The sequence below is a fragment of the Vicugna pacos genome, chromosome 16 (assembly GCF_048564905.1).
Source record: "Vicugna pacos chromosome 16, VicPac4, whole genome shotgun sequence".
NCBI classification, from domain to species: domain Eukaryota; kingdom Metazoa; phylum Chordata; class Mammalia; order Artiodactyla; family Camelidae; genus Vicugna; species Vicugna pacos.
The window spans coordinates 5,955,553-5,977,451 of NC_133002.1; the positions used below are offsets into that span (position 1 = coordinate 5,955,553).

At 39.2% G+C, this 21,899-nt stretch overlaps 1 protein-coding gene across 6 annotated transcripts in view; it reads left to right on the plus strand.

The window, feature by feature from the left end:
- The first annotated feature begins 23 nt into the window (after window positions 1–23).
- TADA2A (transcriptional adaptor 2A) overlaps window positions 24–21,899 on the plus strand; it is a 38,387-nt gene continuing 16,511 nt past the window's right edge. Inside the window, exons 1-9 of one of the 6 annotated variants that reach the window (XM_072940301.1) lie at window positions 58–102; window positions 2,388–2,479; window positions 4,010–4,135; window positions 8,454–8,560; window positions 9,565–9,624; window positions 14,466–14,557; window positions 16,437–16,594; window positions 17,921–18,009; window positions 19,400–19,472. In XM_072940301.1, coding sequence (XP_072796402.1) covers window positions 4,111–4,135; window positions 8,454–8,560; window positions 9,565–9,624; window positions 14,466–14,557; window positions 16,437–16,594; window positions 17,921–18,009; window positions 19,400–19,472 — 604 coding nt within the window. In that variant the 5' untranslated portion in view covers window positions 58–102; window positions 2,388–2,479; window positions 4,010–4,110. Of the gene's footprint in view, window positions 183–2,387; window positions 2,484–4,007; window positions 4,136–8,453; window positions 8,561–9,564; window positions 9,625–14,465; window positions 14,558–16,436; window positions 16,595–17,920; window positions 18,010–19,399; window positions 19,473–21,899 lie in introns of all 6 variants that reach the window. The other 5 variants (XM_072940302.1, XM_072940299.1, XM_072940300.1 and 2 more) reach the window with 5 other exon arrangements.

Sequence of the window (21,899 nt, forward strand, 5' to 3'; positions counted from 1 at the left end):
GCCCGCGGCGAGCTCGCGCCTGCGCCGCTCGGGAGCGAGCACGCAAGCCTGGGGCGCGCACGGCTGGCGTTTCCTCGGCGCGGAGGAGGGGGACGCGGTGAGGTGAGGCACGAGGTGCTGCAGGGAGGGCGGCGGCGGGGCTTGAGCCCCTCTTGCGGGACAAGGGGGAGGCCGGGACCGCGAGATACGGCGGGGACAGGGGCGGGCTGCGGGCCCATGGGGCGTCGAGGGCGAGGGGAGCGAGCTGGCGCGAGGCGCGGGCCACGCCGCGCGGTGGGGGAGGGCGGCGCGGGCCCGGCCTGCGCCCTGGGGCCCCGCCCCGCTCGGGAGCGTGGGGCGTCCCGCCCCCTGGGCGGTCGTGCTGGGTCCCAGCCTCGGTATATTACGGACTCTGCAATGAAGCGCGTATTCCCAATTTGGACAGCCCTAGTGTGCCCTGCACCTGGCCGACGTTACCCTTTGAGTTTTCCAGTGCGCCTTCCAGTGTAGGTATTTCAGGCCCAGTTTTTAGAGCCGAGGCTGTCTGAGTCTCCAGTAGAATGACTTGCCCAAGATCACACAGCGAATAAGGAAAGTAGTGAGGCTTGGAATCTTGAACGCAGAACTCCCAAATCTACCCCTGTCCTCTGCACCACACTGAATGCCTTTGTCGACGGTCCCTTCCCTCCTCTTCCCGGTAACTTTGAATTTGGCAAATGTTAATTTGGAGCTAGCACCCATCCTTTCGTGGATGTTGGCGTCAGAAATGTATGTTGGGAGAAGAAAAGAGAGGAAGAAAGAAGAGTCTGCTTATTGCAGTATTGTGCTTACGACGTAGAGTGTTTTTGAGACTTGATACATCCTTTTCTTGATCATCTCTATTAATCTCTGCTGAAGGGGCGCTGCTATTCACTACGTGTAAGACATTGTGCAAGTAACATAATCTTTCAGAGCTTCCTTTCTCCCCTTGAAAAAGTAGCATGTCTCAGAAGGTTGTGAGGATTGGGAGATTATCCACATACAGTGGTACCACAGTACCTGGCATATGAGAAAAGTTCATTAAGTTCTGGCCATTTTATTTTGTTTAATATTTTATTTTTTTATTGCACTACAGTTGGTTTACAGTGTGTTTCTGGTGTACAGCATAGTCGTTCATTGATACATATGTAAATAAAAAATATTCCTTTTCATATTCTTTTTCATTATAGGCCATAACAAGGTATTGAGTATAGTTCCCTGTGCTATACAGTAGGACGTTGTTGTTTATCCATTTCATATCTAGGTTAGTATCTACAAATCCCAAACATGCAATTTATCTCTCCTTACCCTCTTTCCCCCTTGGTAACCTTAAGTTTGTTTTCTGTGTTTGAGTCTGTCTCTGTTTTGTAAATAAGTTTGTGTCTTTTTTTTTTTTTTAGATTCTACGTATGAGCGATATCTTTTGTGATATTGTATAGTATTTTTCTTTCTCTTTCTGGCTTCACTTAGAATGACAATCTCCAGGTCCATCCATGTTGTTGCAAATGGCATTATTTTTCCTTTTTATGGCTGAGTAGTATTCCACTGTGTGTATACACCACAACTTCTTTATCCAGTCATCTTTTGATGAACATTTAGGTTGTTTCCATGTCTTGGCTATTGTAAATAGTGCTGCTATGAACATTGGGATGCCTGTATCTTTTTAAATTAGAGTTTGTTCCAGATATATGCCCAGGAGTGGGATTGCTGGATCATAGAGTAAGTCTATTTTCAGGTTTTTAAGGAATCTCCACACTGTTTTCCATAATGGCTGCACTAAACTGCATTCCCACCAACAGCGTAGGAGGGTTGCCTTTTCTCCACACCTTCTCCAGCATTTCTCCTTTGTCGACTTTTTAATGATGGTCATTCTGACTGGTTTGAGGTGATACCTTGTGGTAGTTTTGAATTGCATTTCTCTGATAATTACCAATATTGAATATTTTTTTCATGTGCCTGTTGGCCATTTGTATGTCTTCATTGGAGAATTGCTTGTTTAGGTCTTCTGCCCATTTTTGGATTGGATTTTTTGTATTTTTGTTACTGAGTTGTATGAGCTGTTTGTATATTCTGGACTTTAAACCCTTGTCAGTTGCATTGTTTGTGAATATTTTCTCCCATTCCATAGGTTGTCTTTTCGTTTTATTTATAGTTTCCTTTGCTGTACAAAAGCTTATAAGTTTAATTAGATTCCATTTGTTTATTTTTGCTTTTATTTCTATTGCCATGGTAGACTGCCCTTGGAGAACACTGCTACAATTTATATCAGAGAACGTTTTGCTTATGTTCTCTTCTAGGAGTTTTATGTTGTCTTATGTGTAAGTCTTTAAGCCATTTTATTTTTGTGTATGATGTGAGGGAGTGTTCTAATGTCATTAATTTACATGCAGCTCGGATGCTTTTCCAATACCACTTGTTGGAGAGACTGTCTTTTCTCCATTGTATATTCTTGCCTCCTTTGCGGAAGATTAATTGACCATAGGCGCGTGAGTTAATTTCTGGATTCTCTTTTATGTTCCATTGATTCATATGTCTGTTTTTGTGCCAATACCATGCTGTTTTGATTACTGTAGCTTTGTAGCATTACCTGCCTCCAGCTTCATTCTTTTTCTTCAGGATTGCTTTGGCAATTCTGGGTCCTTTGTGATTCTATATAAATTTTAGAATTATTAGTTTTAGTTCTGTGAAAAATGTCCTAGGTAATTTGATAGGGATTGCATTAAATGTGTAGATTGCTTTGTGTAGTATGGTCATTTTAACAATATTAATCCTTCCAATCCAAGAGCTTGGCATATCTGTCCATTATTTTATTGCTGAGTGCATAATGCTCCTTGCTAAGCTCACTTTCCTTCAAACTCATTTTCCTGGGACTAGAACAGAGGAAGAACCACCCCAGCTCACCCTAAAAAAGACAAGTTCGTTGACGTATCTGAGTGTTGCATACACTTAATGATGTATTAGTCCTCAAGCTAAAACTATCAGGAAGTCACTGTGGGAGAACTGAAGATGAATTAACCTTTCTGTAGAACATTTATTTGTTTATTACATTTGTGTTTTTTGAGTTCTTTCTGCTTTGCATTGTGCTTGGTACTTTAAAACATACAAGTTCGTATTCAATGTAGCGCCTGCTTTCATTTAGTCTAGAAATGGGGGAAATGTGCATTCAGAAGTAATCCTCACAAAATTGAATGTGAAAAGTGCCAGAAAAGAGATAGATAAAAGTCTCTGGAAGTGTAGAAGGAGGAGGAATGTTTTCTTGGCTTAGTTGGTGAAATAGGAGTTCATTCATTTCTTCAGGAAGGTACTTTGTACATACCCATTAAGTTTTGTTCAAAGAGTAAGTTAGTGAACAAAATGTATGTTGTAGCAAATAGGATTCCTAGTTTCTAGTAACAGACGTTCATTCATATTGAAGTATTATTGGAAAGATATATAAATGGAGGGGGACCCTAAACAGGGGCCACCCTTTGGGGAATGGGATCTCAATGGGCAGAGCTCATAGACCAAATTCTTTGGCTAGTGAATGACTGGGCTCCAACTGACCTTTGTCCTTGTATCTCAAGATTCAGATTTCTGTCAGAATAGATCTGGTTGCTTTAGCTGCTGTTGGGATGGGGGATGGAGTATTGCCATTGGCAACCTCCACCAAAACCGTGTGCAATGTGGGAGAATCAATTTCCTAAAGGAAAGATAGCTAAGGAGAGAAGTGATGCTGGGCAGAGGAAACCAGTCACTGTTTATTAGGGATACGTAACCTTTGTAGAGGCTTACTATGGACCAGGCACCCTGCCACATTATTTATGTGGATTTTGGTTTTAAATCCTCACAACTCAAGAGGTAGATACAATTGTATCATGCCCATTTTACAGAGGAGGAAATAAGCTTACAGAGATAAAATAATTTGCTTTACCTTACAAAGCTAGAATGTGGCGGAGCGTGTTGCATTATCTTCTTTTTATCTTGTCCCTTTAAATTATTTCCTCATCCCTGTGCCACTTTTGTTGGTTCACAGGGGTCATCAAGCTTTGTTGTGCGTGTTGGCCAGTTCTGAGGTCTCCCTGAAGGAGCACTGCATTGAGGAGGATCAAAGCAGCAGTCTTTGCCAACTAGGGAATGGACCGTTTGGGTTCCTTTAGCAGTAAGTACCATGAAGACGAGTCCCAGTTGAACATTATTAGCAAACTGCGGTGGAAGTTGATCAAAGAGGGAAAATAAGCACTTTGAAGTTGAACAAAGCCCTGTGAATCTGATCCTAAAGGAGTAAGAGGATCAAATCAAAGTAAAATCACCCAGTACTACTGATTGCCCACTGAACATGCAATACAAACACATCACCCCAGGTCTTATAAGCAAACTAGGTGAACATGGCATAGTAACCTGTAGTTAAGATTTTAAAAAGCAGTTGGATTTCTCTCTAGAATCAGTAACATATTTCAGGTGCCTTGGTAAGAAATAATGTCAGTGGTAGAATAAAGAAAATATTCCCCATGCCCCTTTTTGGTGGAACTTGTATCCTAATAGTAAACTATAGTATAATAATAGTGCAGAGAATTATGTGTGAAGTAAGTCCAGGCAGCCACAATCAAAGATGAAAAAATGCACTACCTTTTCTCTGATTCTGAAGATAAGAGATTTGGCAGAAACGGAAATCCATTAGATGTTAGATAGTTAGATGTTAGTAGTGTCTCAATGAGAGGAATCAGAAAGGCACTTTTGCGATGTATTCTCTTTAGCAGTTTCTTAAAGGGGCTCTAATTGACTCTCATCACACTCCCTATGTAAATTTAGGACAGAATGGAGTCTTCAAAGACATCTAGTTCAAACCTCTCATTTTATACTCAGAGAAAGAACCTAAATGAATTGTCCCCATGCTGGAATGTAAACTGAAACCACCGTCTCTCCCTTTTTAAAATAATTTTTAAACGTTTTATTTGGAAATAATTTCAAACTTACAGAAAAATTGGAAGCATAAGAAAATACAAAGAATGCCCATACACCTTTTGTAAACCTTTTACTCTATTTGCCTGTGTTCTCATTCTCTATCCATAAATATTAGTCTACTTACACATACATGTATTTATAAGTAGACACACACATCCCATATTTTGTTTTTTCAGATCATTTGAATGTAAGGGACATATGTCATGGCCTTTACCCCTCAGGGCTTTATTTCCTGAGACTACTGAGGATATTCTGTTTTAACTTCAGTGTAGTCTAACCTCAGTAGAGTTACCAACTTTACTGAGTATAACATTGATAAAGTACTTTTCTATAACCTACCATCTGTATTCCAGTTTCGTCCATTGACTCAATAATGTCCTTTATGAGGTTTTTCTCCTTCCCGTACAGGATAGGGTCAGAGTCAGGTCTTGCATTAAGTTACTATGTCTCTTTAACTGAAATAGTTCAGGGGGAGGGTGTAGCTTAAGCAGTAGAGTGTACGCTTAGCCTGCATGAGGTCCTGGGTTCAATCCCCAGTACCTCTTCTAAACATAAAATAAGTAAACCTATTTACCTCCCTCCTTCTCCCCAAAAAATAATAAAATAAACTGAAATAGTTCCACAATGTTTGTCTTTAGTGGCTGACTCTTTTGGAGAATACAGGCCCTTTCCCCCTTTTTAAAAATAGAATGCCTCAATTTGGGTTTTTCTGGTCTTGCTCTATCTCATTGGTGATGCTGACTTTGAAAACCCACTCAAGGTGTTTGTTTGAATTCTTTACCATATAATTTCTATTTTTTCCCTTGCATATAATAAGCAACCCATAAGGAGACACTTTCAGGCCATAAAATACCCTGTTCCTCATCAGAATTTCTCCCTAGTTAGCATCCACTGATGATTTTTGCTTGATCCAATTTTATTATGATGGTTGCAAAATGATTTTTCCCCCAGATCAAGCACCCTCTCCACATTCACTAGTTAGCACTTAGCATTTTACTATAATCAAGAGGCCATCTGTTTCACTTACTTACTTGCTTGCTTATTTATTTATTATCAGTATGGACACATGAATTCCTATTTTCTTAATGGTTTGTAATTCATTATCATACTTAATTATTTTGGTTCTCAGATTATCCTAATTTGACCACTGTGTGCCCCGTCAAGCTGGCTCTTGCAACCTTGTGGCATGCCCTTCCCCTGTCACTTTTTTGAGCATCTCCTTCCTTTTTGGCATAACTGCATTTTCCAGGTACGTCTTGTACCTCCCATGCCCCAGCCCTAGAATCAGCCACTTTTCTGAGGAGCCCATGGTGCTTTTAGAGAAGAATGACATTAGAGACCAAAATCTGGCCTAAATACTATAATATTTTTAAAGTTCCTTTTACTGTTTGAAAATGAAATATAGAGATAATGTATCTACACCCATGCTTTCAAAGAAATAAAAATAATGCTCTAACTATGCTATAAAAGATAAATAAAAGAAGTAATTTATAATGAAATAAGTAATTTATAATAAAATAATATGTATCTCAGTTTGTTTAGACATTACAGTAGAAGACGTGACTTAAGTAATCAGATGCTGGTACCCCTATGTTGAATCACTGTGCATCTTACAACTACAAATGCACAATGATTCATATGTGTTGTGTTGGTGACTCAGAATACCACAGGCTTGAATAACTGTTTGTAAAGTTCTGAACAAAACAAGATAGATTCTCCTCTTGAAGTAATGCAGTTGCCTTCCTAGAAAATTCAGTACCTATTAAAGATACCAAGAACATTTTGTTTTATAAGTAATATGGAATTAGGTTCCAGGTCATGAAATTATAACCAGGTTTTTCACCTCCTTGAACATCTGGTGGAACACGTGAAAGTTGTGCAGGACACAGGCCAATCCTTGTGTAGGAATATCAAGCATTGCAGGATATCTAGCATCCCTGGTCCCTGCCTGCCAGATGCCAGCAGTGCTCCTTAGTCACTGTGGCAGCAAAAAAATACCTCATATTTTCAGAATGCCTTCTTAGGGCACAGTTGAAAACCATTAGGTTAGGTAATTGATATAATGGAATATTATTCATCCATGAAAAGGAATGAGGAAGAGCAATGTGTACCATCATGAAAGATGTTGACCACATATTGTCAAGTGAAAAAAAAAAACAGGCTATAAAACTTTAAGTGTAGTATCCCACTTTTGTTAAATATATATATACACATACATAGAGAAAGAGCTGGAAACCAGAATGTTAATAGAGGGTAACATACTGTATACTTCTATTGTCTAAAACTTTTGAAAACAGAAACTAATTTTTACAAAATAATTCTTGATATAAGGGTTTAAAGACTTTACTTTGGTCAGTCATTAGCCAAGTTTTTGTTATTACTGTTGAAGAAAGTTTGAGGAAAGTAAAACAAGCTTCTATCATCAGAATAAAAGGATGTGAGGAAGAAGGTAATTTGGCAAAAATTGGCTTTTAATATAAAATAATTTTTGTTCCTCCATGTCAAAATTTTTAATGGGAGAAGTGTAGTAGTTGCTGTTTGATATATTTATTTTGAAGCTGTTGCCAGAAAGATTACCTTTCTTTCTCCTGTCATTTTTTTCCAAGTCTTCATATAGAAACAAATGAAAAGAACAAGGATCACTACCTTAAGAAGTAAAGCGTGCTTGAAGACAGTTTCTTGGACTTCAGGGAAGAAAATGCTATTCCAGAATGTGAGAAATCCTGCCCCAGGCTAAACAGATTAAATCTGCTTCAAAGCCTATTCTCTTAGACTCCTTTTGTTCATCACAGAGAGCGGCTCTGTTGGGTTGCCCTGACTCAAGAGTGGCAGAGTTGGGGGCAGCCAGGGACACACATGCTTGCATTTTTATGACTTTAGAGAGTTTAGATTGTACTCCTTACCTTAATATTTCAGAGATAATACCTTCATTGGAACTGAAGGAAGGTCTGTTTTGTTCTCTGCTTATTGTGGGAGAAAGGCAGGGAGCTGTCCTGGGCTTAACTCCCACCTCAAATATAAAGTAGTATATCCCAAAATATATATTAAAGGGTTTTCCCCTCAACTTTTTATTACAAAAATCTTCAAACTTATAGACAAGCTAAAAGAACAGTACAGTGATTACTTATTACCCATTATCTAGATCCAGCAATTATTAACATTTTGTCAGATTGGCTTTGCCTATAACTACATATGTGTTGTGTAGGTATGTGACTTTTTTTATTTGCCCCTGGAAAAATAAATTGTGGGCATTCTGAAACTTCCAGTTAAAACTTGCTTTTGAAACTTCTTTGCAAGGGCCATATCTACTTAAGTGCTGTTTGAAATAGTAGGTATACTGTAGGAGGGAACACAGCTACCCTGAAATATAAAAACATAATTTTGGGGTTTTCTTATTTGGAATGAGCTCATCTTGTCTCCATGAACTTTTCAGCGAAGCCTCAGATTTTTACCTTCTTGCACTGAAGATAATCGTAAGGTGTTTTGAAGCTAGTCTATTTTTCTTTCTGTCCTAGATGATCCCTCTGATAAGCCACCTTGCCGAGGTTGCTCCTCCTACCTCATGGAACCTTATATCAAGTGTGCTGAATGTGGGCCACCTCCTTTTTTCCTCTGCTTACAGGTAACTCATTAAAGGGAGGCTTCCCTGGTTTTATGGGTATAGTAAACTCAGAGTTGACCATCATTTTCTCAGAAGGACCATACCTTCTTAAATCTATTTTTTTCCAGTCAATCTTCTGTTACACATTTTACAAGTGAAAAACTGGGGAACAGAACAGGATGGACGAGATAGACTGTTGAATATTCCACTTTCCTGAATCAACTTAATGCTGTTGTTGCCCGTAGATTTGAAATATTGGGTCTACAGTAAACAATTGGAGGAGTATTCCTTTCGATAGCACCTATGACACTGTTTATTATCTTACTGAAGAGTGATCTTCAGGTGGTAAACAAGGGAACAAACTGTTTTGTGGATGATGGTGGTAATAGCAATACTAATTACAAGTGCTTACTCTGTGCCAGGCTCTATTTTGAGTACTTTGCATGAATTGACCTTTAAATCATCACTGCAACTCTAGGAAGTAAGTATGATTACAATCCCTATTTTGTAGAGGAAACTGAGGCAAAGAGAGGTTAAGTCATTTGCACAAGGTCACACAGCAAACAATTTTTTCAGATCCAAGATGCTATTGATTAAAAGACGCATGGCAATTTCAGAAGTGTTCAAGTGTAAGAATGGCTGATGGAGGTTATGATATACTTTTTATTATAAAATGAATCCTCATTTCAGTTTTAAAATGTGAAAAAATATATATCTTAGAATTGCTGAAATACTGTAAGTATGAAGCCAGGAGTCAAATTTAGGCCGTCTGCTTCCAGGACTTACGCTTTTATCGAAGGAGGGGTTGTCCTAGGAAAAAGTCTTTTTTTCAGATTGTTGGGTTTTTTTCCTCTCAAAAAAAGCCACTGAAAACTGTGAATCTCACCTCCCTATTGTGACTGCAGACACATGAATTCTAAAATCTCATCACAAATGAGTAGAATACCCCCAAGCCATCTTTTATCCTTTGAGAAAACATTTCAAAAAGTAGCTTTTTGGTAACTTTGTTTTCCTTTCTTTTGCAGTGTTTCACTCGAGGATTTGAGTACAAGAAACATCAAAGTGATCATACTTATGAAATAATGGTAATGATGAAGTTGCAGGGAATTTCTGTATATTTTCAAGTATTATACTGGAAATTAGTCTTTTTTCCCCTTCATCTCCAGGTATTTCTTTCCTTTTTCTTTCCCCTTCTTCTGAATTAGGTAATCATTACCCCATAAACTTTTAAGGGTTTTATGGCTCTAAAATCATTTTATGTACACAGATTATTGTCTCAGATTAGAAGGAATTTAAAGGAAGTACTTTTTGACGTTTACTGATACAAGGATCAGAGGTGCACTGCTTTTTAGGTTCATTGATAAATGTGTTGTCAGTGTGTTTGGCTAATGATATTTTTATGCGGTTTGTGTGGGCAGTGGTGAAGTTTATGTCTAGCACTCCATCCCCAGCCTTGGGGAAATTAGGTACCCTCGGAGGGTTAAGTTGTAAAACGAATGTAGAGTGAATGACATAGCAAGAGGTAAGATTGACTTATAGGCCAGAACAAGACTTGGCTGTCATTTGATTGATCTTGTGCCACCTCTAAAGAAGGAATGAGAGGCAGATGGTGGTGTCCTTCCAGTCTCTAGGCAGAGGACTGGGCCCTTTAATAAGCCAAAGTGAGTATCTGGTATGCTTGGCGGGTATATATACTTGGGAAGATAGTTTTGTCAGTTACCAGAGCCTAACTCCTAGTTCACCGAGTGGCTTTCTTACAGGAAAGAATGCTGGCTGAGCATCTTCTTCATTGTGTATTAAGCCACTGATACTTGTATTTGTTTTCTCTTACTGCCATAGCAACTTAGCAAACATGGAGCAGCACAAATTTATCACCTCACAGTTCTGTAGGTCAGAAGACCATTAGGCTAAGCGGTTTGCTCCAGATTCCATAAGGCTGAAATGAAAGTGTTGGCCTTCCTGGCCCTGGGGGAGAATCCACTTCCAGTCCACCTCCATTTTCATTCACGTTGTTGACAGAGGTCACTGCCTGGAGGTTGTGGGACTGATGCTACTGTTTCCTTCTTGGTTGTTGGCCGGGACTTGCTCTCAGCCTCTAGAGGTTCCTGGCTCCCTTTTCCCCGTATTCAGCTTCAGCAATGACAGGGAGTTGGTTATTGATGAAGTGCTTGGAGTCTCTCTGACCTCTCCTGGTTAATCTCCTGTACTGAGTCTCTCTGACTCTTCTGCCTCCCTCGTCTACTTTTAAGGGCCCATTTGATTACATTGGGGTCACCTGAATAATCCCCCTATTTTAAGGTCAGCTGATTAGTACCTTAATCCCACCAGCATAGTCCCTTTACAGTAATACTTTGATCGAATGATCAGAGGACAGGAATCTTGGCAGTGGGGGACATCTTTAGAATTCTGTGTACCGCAGCACTGTAGTGTATCTACTTCAGTTTCTTAAAGGCTTAGAAAGGGTGACTTAGCACATCAGACCCTGATTATTTGTGAAGTCTTATTTAGGATGAGTTTCTGGGATGCTGAGAGTCAGATCCTGGTCCATAATGAAGTAGTCAGAGAAATGCTCCTTAGTAAGAGAGTTTGGCAGTCAGCTCGCTGGCCTTCCCCTACCTCTCCCTGCATACCTTCAGTCTTCTAAATAGTTTCTTCACTAATTATAAGTTTGGAATACATTTTTTTTTATATTAGACTTTGTTTATTAGAGCAGTTATAGGTTCACAGCCAAACTGATTAGAAAGTACAGTCATTTCCCATATAACCCTTGCCCCCACAAATGTGTAGCCTCCCCCGTTATTAACACTTCCCTACCAGAATTGTACGTATATTATAATTGGTGAACCTGCACTGACACCTCATTATCACCCAAACTCCATCACTTACATTAGGGTTCACTCTTGGTGTTACATATTCTGTGGGTTTGTAGAAATATATAATGTTATCTGTCTACCACTATAGTATCATACAGAGTAGTTTCATGGCCCTAAAAATATTCTGTGTTCTGCCTATTCATCTGTCCCTGCCCCCCAGCCTCTGGCAGCCACTGATCTTTTTTATGATCTACATGGTTTTGCCTTTTCCAAAATGTCATATAGTTGGAATCATACAGTGTGTAGCTGTTTCTTATTGGCTGCTTTCACTCAGTAATATGTATTTAAGTTTCTTCCATGTCTTCTCCTGGCTTGATAGCTCATTTCTTTTTCAGTGCTGAATAATATTCTGTTGTCTGGATATATCACAGTTGATTTATCTATCCATCAACTAAAGGACATCTTGGTTGCTTCCACGTTTTAACAATTAAGAATAAAGCAGCTATAAATATCTATGTTTGGGTTTTTATGTAGACATAAGTTTTCAGCTCCTTTGGGTAAATACCCAGGAATGTGGTTGCTGGATCCCATGGTAAGAATATGTTTAGTTTTGTAAGAAACTTCCAAACTGCCCAAAGTGGCTGTACCATTTTACATTCCCACCAGCAATGAATCAGAGTTCTGGTTGCTCCCGTCCTAGTCAGCATTTGGTGTTGTCAGTGTTCTGGATTTTGACCATTCTAATAGGTATAGTGCTATCTCATTGTTTTAATTGGCATTTCTCTGACAACATACGATATAGAACATCTTTTCCTATGAATAATGTTTTTCCCTTTTGTTAATTGCAAAATGAATGAAGGATTGAGAGAGTGTGGTCAGAGTAGCTGTGGGGTTGAGTTCATTTTGCTAAAGTTATCAGATCTTCAGAAAGCTGGCGTATTCTTCCCAAATTCACACAAGAATGCCTAGAACCAGAATACAGATTTATTCATTTGAATTGTGAAAATAATTCCTAAAAGGATGATTGAGTATAGGTTGGGTAGATTGATGGTTATCCACTGCAGGAAAGCTGACCACGAGCTGTCTTTAGCTGTTCTGGGCACCATGAATTCTGCATGATGCTGAAGGCACTAAGTTTCACTCAAGTCCACTTAATTCTTCACATTACATCATCCCTTTCTCACATATTCAACACCCATACAAACACATTTCAGAATTCTGTCCTTTATTTTGCAGAACTTTTGGAGGTTACTAATACTCCTTTTTTTTTTTTTTTTTTTTGCTAGTCTTTATTTCCAGATAAGGGAAAGAGGAATCTTTCCTTCCATAGGAATGATGACCAAATTTTGCCTTTCTACACACGAAGCCACTAAAAACTTAATTTTTTTCCACACAGAGCCTCAGAAAACTTTAAATGGTTTTCAGTACTTTTGCCATCTCACGGTGCTGTATTTTTGGAAGTTACTCATGCTGTGGTGGGTGGTGCATTAATCAAGATTTCTGAGTTCTTTGCCTATTTTTGTCTTATAATTCTTAGAACCTTGAACAAGTCAAGGCACCTCTTTCTGCCACACCTTTTATACCAGTGATTCTTAAGCTTTAGTGCATAAGAATCACCTGGGAGGTTCTTAAAATTATAGATTCCTAGGACATGATGTTAGAGATCCTGGTTCAGTAGGGCTGAGATTGGGTCCAGAAATTGAATACCATTGATTCAACTTTAAGAAAAACTGCCTTATGCCACTTATTTTTTGATGTAGAAAGTCTTTCTGGTTTATCTCACAATAAAGTTAGTGAGGGCTAATTAATATTCCAAAATACACTTTTAAAAATAATACAGGCTTTTCAACTATGTCACTATATTTACATGTATTTATGGTACTTTCCACATTGAACGATTATTATGAATTTAATATAGACATAGACTCTGAAATTTCTCTTGTGGACCTCATAGTCCTCACATGTGAGGCATAGTCATAGTACGTGCTCAGATAAAGTGTATTGCTTGTTTGTGTGATTTCACAGATCATCACAGAGGGGTGTTGGGTTTTTTTTTGGTCATTAACAAGAGATAAAACAGTTTCTAAAAGCCTGTGTATTCTGAAGACTTCTTGTGTCCTTTTTTTGTTTTTTAACTTATAGTAAATTTCAAGCATATGATAAAATAGAGAGGCGTTTCAGTTATCTGTTGCCCCTAACAGCTTCTTCAAAACCTTGTGGTTTAAAATAACTATTTTATTATCTCCTACAGTTTTGTGGGTCAGGAATTCACACTGGCACCATGAGAGTAGCCTTGTTCCACGTGTTGTGCTAGAAATGGAAGTCAAAGGGGTTTTTTCACTTTTGGCACCTCAGGGTGGCTTGAATTGGTTGGGAGTTAGCTGGAACATCTTAACTGCCTGGACGCCTTGGGGCCTCTCCCTCTCCATGTGGCCTCTCCACATGGTCTTTCCAGAAAAGAGGCTAGATTTTTTTATGTGGTGGTTCAGAGATCCTGAGGGCAAAAAAGTGGAAGCTGTCAGGCTATGGGCTCCACCTGTGACTTTTTTACTACTTTTTAAAGATCATTTTTTTGTTTATTTTTGAGGGGGAGATAATTAGGTTTATTTATTTGTTTGTTTATTTATTTAAAGGAGGTACTGGGGGTTGAACCCAGGACCTTGTGCATGCTAAGCACGTGCCCTACCATTGAGCTATACCCTCCCCCGTCCTTGTCCTTTCCACCCTACTTTCTCCCTTTTTCCCCCCCATAGGTAACCTTGGTTTTAATACAGTTTATTCTTCCATTAAAAAAATATAAATATACCTATTTGTATTCTCCTCTTTCTTAGCTAAATGGGAATATACTATAATATTTATCTCTACTTTTATGCTAAGTTTAAAAAACATGTATTTCTGCATGAGTTACATGGCACTTGTGGTTGATAATATTGGAGACTCTTGTAGCTAATGGTAGAAATAGAGGTGAGGGTGTGGACAACTAAGAAGAATGTACTTTAGGCACCTCTCAATACCATGAGAGTGACAGTCATTTGACTACAGTTAGGATTACATTTGGGATTGCTGGCTTCCATTTCTATATCCGTTCTTAGGCAAGACTTTTTCTATCTTAGACCTCAGATTTTCCTGTTCTTGACCCCAGCTGGACCGCTCAAGAAGAAATGGCCCTTTTAGAAGCTGTGATGGATTGTGGCTTTGGAAATTGGTAAGAACTTGGGAGTAAGCTTTTGTGGGCTCTGAAAAAAGGTACTGTTGAAGATAAAAGGAGGAGCCTCAGAAAAAGGAGTTTGGGGGCCATGTGTTGCTTTTCTGTTGACACATGACTTAGAGACAAGTCCTTGTCCCTCTGCACATTATTTTCCAAGACTGAACCTTCTCACGGGGATACAGGACATTTAGTGGGCTGGGACCAGGCATCTCTAGAAGGCCACTTTGGACACATTAGCATGGGGAGGTTGGCTATTCCTTTCTGAATAGTGGGGAAGTTAGACTTAACTAGCTATTGTTCCTTTCTGATTTTATGAATTTTTCTTGGCTGTGGATGCCCTCATCATTTACATGAGCTGGACTTTAGGTAGATGGCTGTAGTTTACCTGAGAGTCAGGTGTGACAGACTACTGATTCCCATCCCTTGTCTATAGCCTGTAGCTACCTGCCTTTGTCCGAGCTTGGCAGAATTGAGTAGCACTCATTGCCGTTGCCCTGTGAGGTGACATTGCTTAATAATACCACCACTTTCATTTTTACCTTTTGGGAGTACTTTCACACTGTTGATTTCATTTTGTAAACTGGATAGCAGAGGCATTATTCAATATATTTTGTTTATGAAGAATCTGAAGCTTAGGAAGTGAAAAATGACCTCTCATGATCACATAGTTTATTAGTGAAAGACCCTTCCCTGTCATGACTCCCTAGTATATGTAATCTATCCTGATACTAGCAGAATACGCTGTGCTACCTCCCTTATGTTCAGGGCTTTGAAGAAAGAGACTTAAGTTCAGCCCATATTTGGCTTGTATTAATTCACTCAGCATTTATTAAGCATCATAAAACATTGTTTACTATAGGAATACCAAAGACGATGGAAAAAGTAATCACTCACGAGGAGCTTGCTGGTCATCTTTGGCCTAGTTTTTTTGCTTAAAATTCTAGCTCTCTAAAATGGGCTGGTCCTCTTCGTCCCCCTTCCCTCCTAGCAGAGACCACAAAAAAGACTATTGTTTCTCTGTCTGCGGTGGATAAGGCACCAAGCTTGGTGGGGAGGGTGCTAGAGCTGAGAATTCTGACGTGTATCCTGCATTCCAGAAGCTTGTCGTCCAGTAGGGGAACCAAATATATGCACATATGATTGTACACCAGGCAGAGGTTAGTAATGCCTTAGGAGAAGGACAGGTGAAGTGCTGTGGAAGAGAGAAGTTGAGAGGGGACTTGGAGAGATTACACCTCCACCTCTCCATCATCTGGGCCAGGAGCCAGGGGTCTTAAGTACACATTCTGGCTTTGTCACTTATGTGCTTTATGTTCTAAGCAAGTTTCTTAATCTCTTTGGGCCTCTTTTTTTCATCTATGAACTTGAGATAGTAAATACACCACACAGCTAATACTAGGATTAATTAAAATTACGTTGTGAATGTTTCTAGTTTAGAGCTTGGCATATCATGGGAGCTCTAGTAAAGAAACACTTGGTCACGTGAAGTGTTTTGTTAACCAAAAAAACATACAGATATAAAACTGTCCTTATGTAAATTTTGAACGTTCTGAAGTAGCTTATTATTTATAGCAAGGCTCTAGAGAAATTTACAGATTTTCTGATGATTGTCCTTTCTTTTGATGGACTGGAGAGGGCTATTCAGGTGCTTTTACTGTATCTTGGAATAGCAGGGTTTGGAACATCAGAATACACCAGTACTGTGTTTATACTTGTCTTACTGTTGTGCTGATAGCTCTGTGGTATCAGTTTGGAGGTAGACAATTCCAGACAGTACATGGACAGGACTTAAACTACGGAAAGAACAAACCGTGCTCTCACCATTATGTATAAATGAAATTACTACTTCCTTTTCTCTTTTTCCGCACTCCCCTAGGCAGGATGTAGCCAATCAGATGTGCACTAAGACCAAGGAGGAGTGTGAGAAGCACTATATGAAGCATTTCATCAATAACCCTCTGTTTGCATCTACCCTGCTGAACCTGAAGCAAGCAGAGGAAGCAAAAACTGCTGACACAGCCATTCCATTTCACTGTGAGTACCTCCCTGTAGCAATAAGAGATACTTACTTAGTTCATCCTTGGGCCCTGTTACAGTAGGAGATAACGAGTGGTTTGATGACTAGGACAGCTAACAAGTTTATGGAAGGCCGGAGGAATTGGCGTGCCGGTTATCAAGAGCCAGGGCCGTCAGAGGGCAAGGAGGGTCAGAGTTCTGTACTGGATATCTGGGTGCCTGGATCCAATGTGTTGTTCCACCTACTCTGAGGCTCTTGAACATACCAGTTAACTTTAATGCTTGCTTCTGTGAAATGAGAGGTCGAAAACGAACCAACCTTTCCATGCTATTGTAAGTACAAGCCTTTTTAATGGACAATTTGTGATTGTAGACAGTAGTTTTTGTCTTCGTTTATGTTTTTTGTAGAGAGTAGTTATGTAAGGGAGTCCAGTATTTAACTCACTGTAATTAATCATCCCAGTGTTAAGTCAAAGAAGCAATTTGTTATTTTTGATCACTTTGCTGTGGCAGTAATGGAAAACTTTTTTTCTTTTTTAATCTTATGTGGCTTAGAGACTCATGGCATAATCAGAACTGTGATGAATTATAAATGGACGTGTTTCCTGAATGACTCCCAGAGCACGAGTAATGAGATATGAATGTTTTTCTACCCCACCCCCTGCTTTCGTCATACTCTCTAGAAACAGTTTCACAGCTGACTAACTCAAAGCCTGCTGATGCCTCCTGTTTGGATAGCACTTTGGATGTTAGCACTTTGTTCTTAAATTCTTAGACCATTTCCTCCTCATGGCACCCCAGTGAGGCAGGCTGAGCAAGTGCTTTTGTTTTGCACACAAGGAAACTGAGATTCAGAAATGTTAAATAATTTGTGTGAGGTCATGGGGCTAGTGGATGTTATGTTAGAGCCTGGACTCAATTCCAGTCAATTACAAACCCAGTGTTTTTTTTTTTGCCTCTCAGTTGGGTGGGATTTGTAAATTGAGCTTGGTCCCAAGAGGTAAGGGACCTAAGGCAGACAGGGTAAATAAATGCTTCATTTCTGTAATATTAAAGAAAAGATCCTCGGTTTTCTTTCATGTTAGGAAAGCAAAAATCAGAGGGAATTTCCCATATTTATTTAGAGGATTCCCTAAGTCTTAATTTCCTTTTTAAGAAATCAGTCTGTTTCCACTATACTTTTTTTACTTTTTCTTTATAAAAATCTTGAATTTTATTTTTTCTCTCAAACACTGTCCTTCTCCATACAAAAACATTTCAGAGTCTAAACAAGGACTTTTCCTCTGTCACCTTTTTATGCCAATATTTTATTAAGTAACTAAGAAAAACTCTAAATTCTTCCAGCTGCCGATGACCCTCCCCGACCTACCTTTGACTCCTTGCTTTCTCGGGACATGGCAGGATACATGCCAGCTCGAGCAGATTTCATTGAGGTAGGAGAAACTTGTTTTTGTTCTGGGTGAGGTTGTATCTCTTACCCATAGGTTTCATATCACCAAAAAAGAGATTTTTCAAGGTACTGTAATTTGTAGGGCCTTATTAGGTAGCCGCATTTTCTCCCCTTGAGTGCGTTTTCTCATTTGTAAACATTTTCACGTGCTTCAGAAAGGGAAAGTTCTTCAGACAAAGAACCTGTTTCTTAAGTTGCGTTGGTGTTGACTCCCACTTCCTTAGTAGGTATGTGGTTTCTGTAGTCTAGTTCTCATTCCACACCTAAGGAGGTTTCAGGATTGTACTGGATCAAAGGGGAAGGGTTTAGCTCAGTGGCACAGTGCATGCTTAGCATGCATGGGGTCCTGGGTTCAATCCCTAGTACCTCCATTAAAAATAAATAAATAAACCTAATTACCTCCCCCCACAACAACAAAAAAATAAAATTGAAAAAAAAAACCTAAAAAAAGATTATACTATATCAGAGGGTTGGCAGACTTTTCCTATTAAGGTCCATATAGTAAATATTTTAGGTTTTATAGACTAAAGTCTCTGTTGCAACTAAACTCCACCATTATTATACAAAAGCAGCATAGATACCAGTAAACCAATGAGCATGCCTACGTCCCAGCAGAGCTGTATTGACAAACACAGGCACGGGCCTGGATTTGGTCCATGGGCTATAGTTTGCCGATCCCTGTACTATATTCACAAGTATATAAAGAAGGAAGGAATATATATATGTATAGAAACTATGTGTTCTTTATTTAGCCATGGAGTTAAAAGCCATGTGAATGTAGTCACAAGTCTCTTGATTTATCACTTAGTTCATAATTATAATCCTCCTGGAGGTAATTTGAAAGTTTAGCCAACTACAGACAGTTTTGCCAGCGACACCCAGGTCAGCATTTTTGTTCATAGCAGCTGATATTGTAGAGCTGCCCCCAAAGACACCACCCCTACAGAAGGTACTCATTGAATAGAATGTGAACAAATCTACCCACTGAGCTGTATAAGCAAGGTTATGGAATAAATAGAGCCCTCAGAAGGTAGTAAAAAGGTGGATGAATTACTGCAGTTTTCTTACCTAAATACTTGAAGGATGGTCGGAGTTAGATTTTTATGAACAGACTGCTTCTAATTTTTAGAACAATAGATTTGACTTTATTCTCAGACTCGTAACTTTCTCGTTTTTGTTGTCACTACTGCCTGAAAGCCCCTCAGGTTTTCCCCATGACTTATTAGGTGTGGCAGTTACCCTGGCCTTACATGCCATTCGGTGCTTTTTAACAACCATTTGTGTATTAGCTGTCTTCTTCCAAAGCATGGCTCCCATAGAAGCATTACGAAGCTGATGGATTTGGGGTGGGAATTTTTTTTTTCTCCAAACAGGAGTTTGACAATTACGCAGAATGGGACTTGAGGGACATTGACTTTGTTGAAGATGACTCGGACATTTTACACGGTAACATTTTATTTCAGCAAATGTTTTTATTGTTTGCATACTATGTAAATGACAGTACCAGTGATGGTAACAGACAGCAATGACGCTGTGCTTGGTGCTAGGAGTATAAGGATGAATAAAACAAGTCCCATGTCCTTATGGGACTCAAAATTTGGTGGTTAAGTTGCTGAACTTACTCTGTTGTTGGGATTTGACCACAGTGAGAAAGATCGTTTATAGTGATGATAGTGGGAATGTTGATCATATAGTGGTAGCTGGGAGTATCCCATCCCTTGGACTGTGCGAGCTTTCTTTTGGCTGAGATAAGCCCACACTGCCACCTTGGAAGGAAGGGAATCATTGTCAAGACCTTGGGTCTTTAGCAGCAACTGCTGATACTGGATGTTCACTGTAATTTGTTACCCCAAATTTCTCATAGCAGGGGAAAGAATGGAAGTTCTTCTAGAGTTTTAAGACCAAGATTGGGAATTTCCTGTTTCTCAGAAGTGCTGCATTTTTACCACTTCTGAAGTCTCATCTAAGATAGCCCTCTAAGGATTTATGTCAGCTCTTTTGTTAAAACATAAATGGTTTGTGCCAACAGGGCTCTTAAAAGTGGATGGCTGGACTTCCATTGAGTATCTTTTTTTTCCCCCTCTTACTTTCAGTGAACTACGTTTTTAAAATAATTGCCAATCTTCTATTTCATTTCAGTCCAGAATTGAGGGTGATGCAATAGGTGAATAAAGCTCCCTTGAATTCTGTATTCCCTACACAACATCTGCATTGTTTCTCTTAAATCTATATCCCAAGTGGGAAAGGCAAATTAGAATCCTGTTGAATTATAAATCAAGTTTTCATGTTGCATTAACTGGTCCTCTGTCAATTGAAGGGGAATTTGATTCTTCTCGCCAAAGAAGAGCTGTCTAGGTATCTGTTACACCAGATGTGGGACCAAGAAAGAGTCCTCATAAAAATCTTGCCTTCAGAACTTTTTCTCTAGATATTTCTTGAGCAGTTTTATTTGCAAAATTTCATTTCTCTTCTTTTCTCCCACACAACTTTAAGGAAAGTCAGAGTGACGCAGACTGAACTAAAAGAGGAAAGCTTGAAAGCAAACTGCTTCAGCATTCACTAGAGCCATTGTATTTGTTCATTCTTCCATGTCAATCTCTGCTTTTCAACCCTGGTAACTCACGTTATTGTCTTTTCTCACGTGTGTTTCTCCCTTGAAGGTAGTATGCAGGTTGCCATTCAGTATTTCTCCTCATACACACCAGCTTTAATTAAAATGGCATTGTTTCCTGGCTTGAATCTTTCTTATCCAGAATGCAAAAAAGCAGTTCATAAGTATCACCCTCTTAGGTACTGTTCAAAAGTACTGAACTTTTTATAGCGCAGGGGACTATATTCAATATCCTGTAGTAACTTACGGTGAAAAAGTATATGAAAACGAATATATGTATGTTCCTGTCTGACTGAAGCATTGTGCTGTACACCAGAAATTGACACAACATTGTAAACTGACTATACTTCGATAAAAATATATATAAAAATTTTTTTTAAAGTACCGAACTTTTGAAAGTCAAAAATCTCTAATGTCAATAATGGCTCAACTATATAAAGGACTTGCTGAATCACTTCTCTAGGCCCTAATCCAAGGTCTTCATTCTTAAGCTTCAACATTTTTTAAAAAAACTGTAGTGACGGTCAGTATTTAATTTCACTCTTCATTCTTTGTAGAAGCAGGATTTGTAATTTCTTCTCATGTAACTGATCCTTTCTGTAGTTAAGTGAGGGCAATAGGAAAAAAATCAGAAAGAAGCAATTGATTAGCAAGTTTTATTTCAGTTAGCATTTCAAACCTGTAACATAACTTTAGTTATTTGTGTTCTTCATACAATTTCTACAACCTTTTAATTCACTTGATTCTAGTCCATTTGAGCTATAAGTGCAGCATCAATTATTGATTGTTATACATAAGTAGTTTTAACAGAAGTTAAATAATAATTCCTGCTTCTTTCCCTCCCTGTCTAGTAGCAAAATCTAAGATGTTTCGATGGGTGGTTTTTAAAAGGTGGTAACATTATAAAGAGACTTGGTAGGACTGGAGATGAAAGAGATGACTTGCTGGTGCCATAAAGGGATGCTTTGTTTATGGCTTTGAGTTCTCACATTAGTTCCTCCGGCAGCATGACCCACTGTCCAGCGGGGCGTGTTGCCCCTGAGCTGAGCAGTTTCTCCCAGAACACTCAGTCAAGGGGACTAGGAGCCCGAGGAGACTAGGAAGGAATGAGGAGCTTTTTAGGAACACCTGAAGCAGAGAGGGGGGCACATACTTTGTGCAGATCAGGGCAGTGATTTAACCTCAGGCTTGCTTCTGAGTCACTGTGATCTTGGGCGAGTCCTTGGAATCTTGTGTGCTGTTTCTTTGTGTCCCTGGTCAAT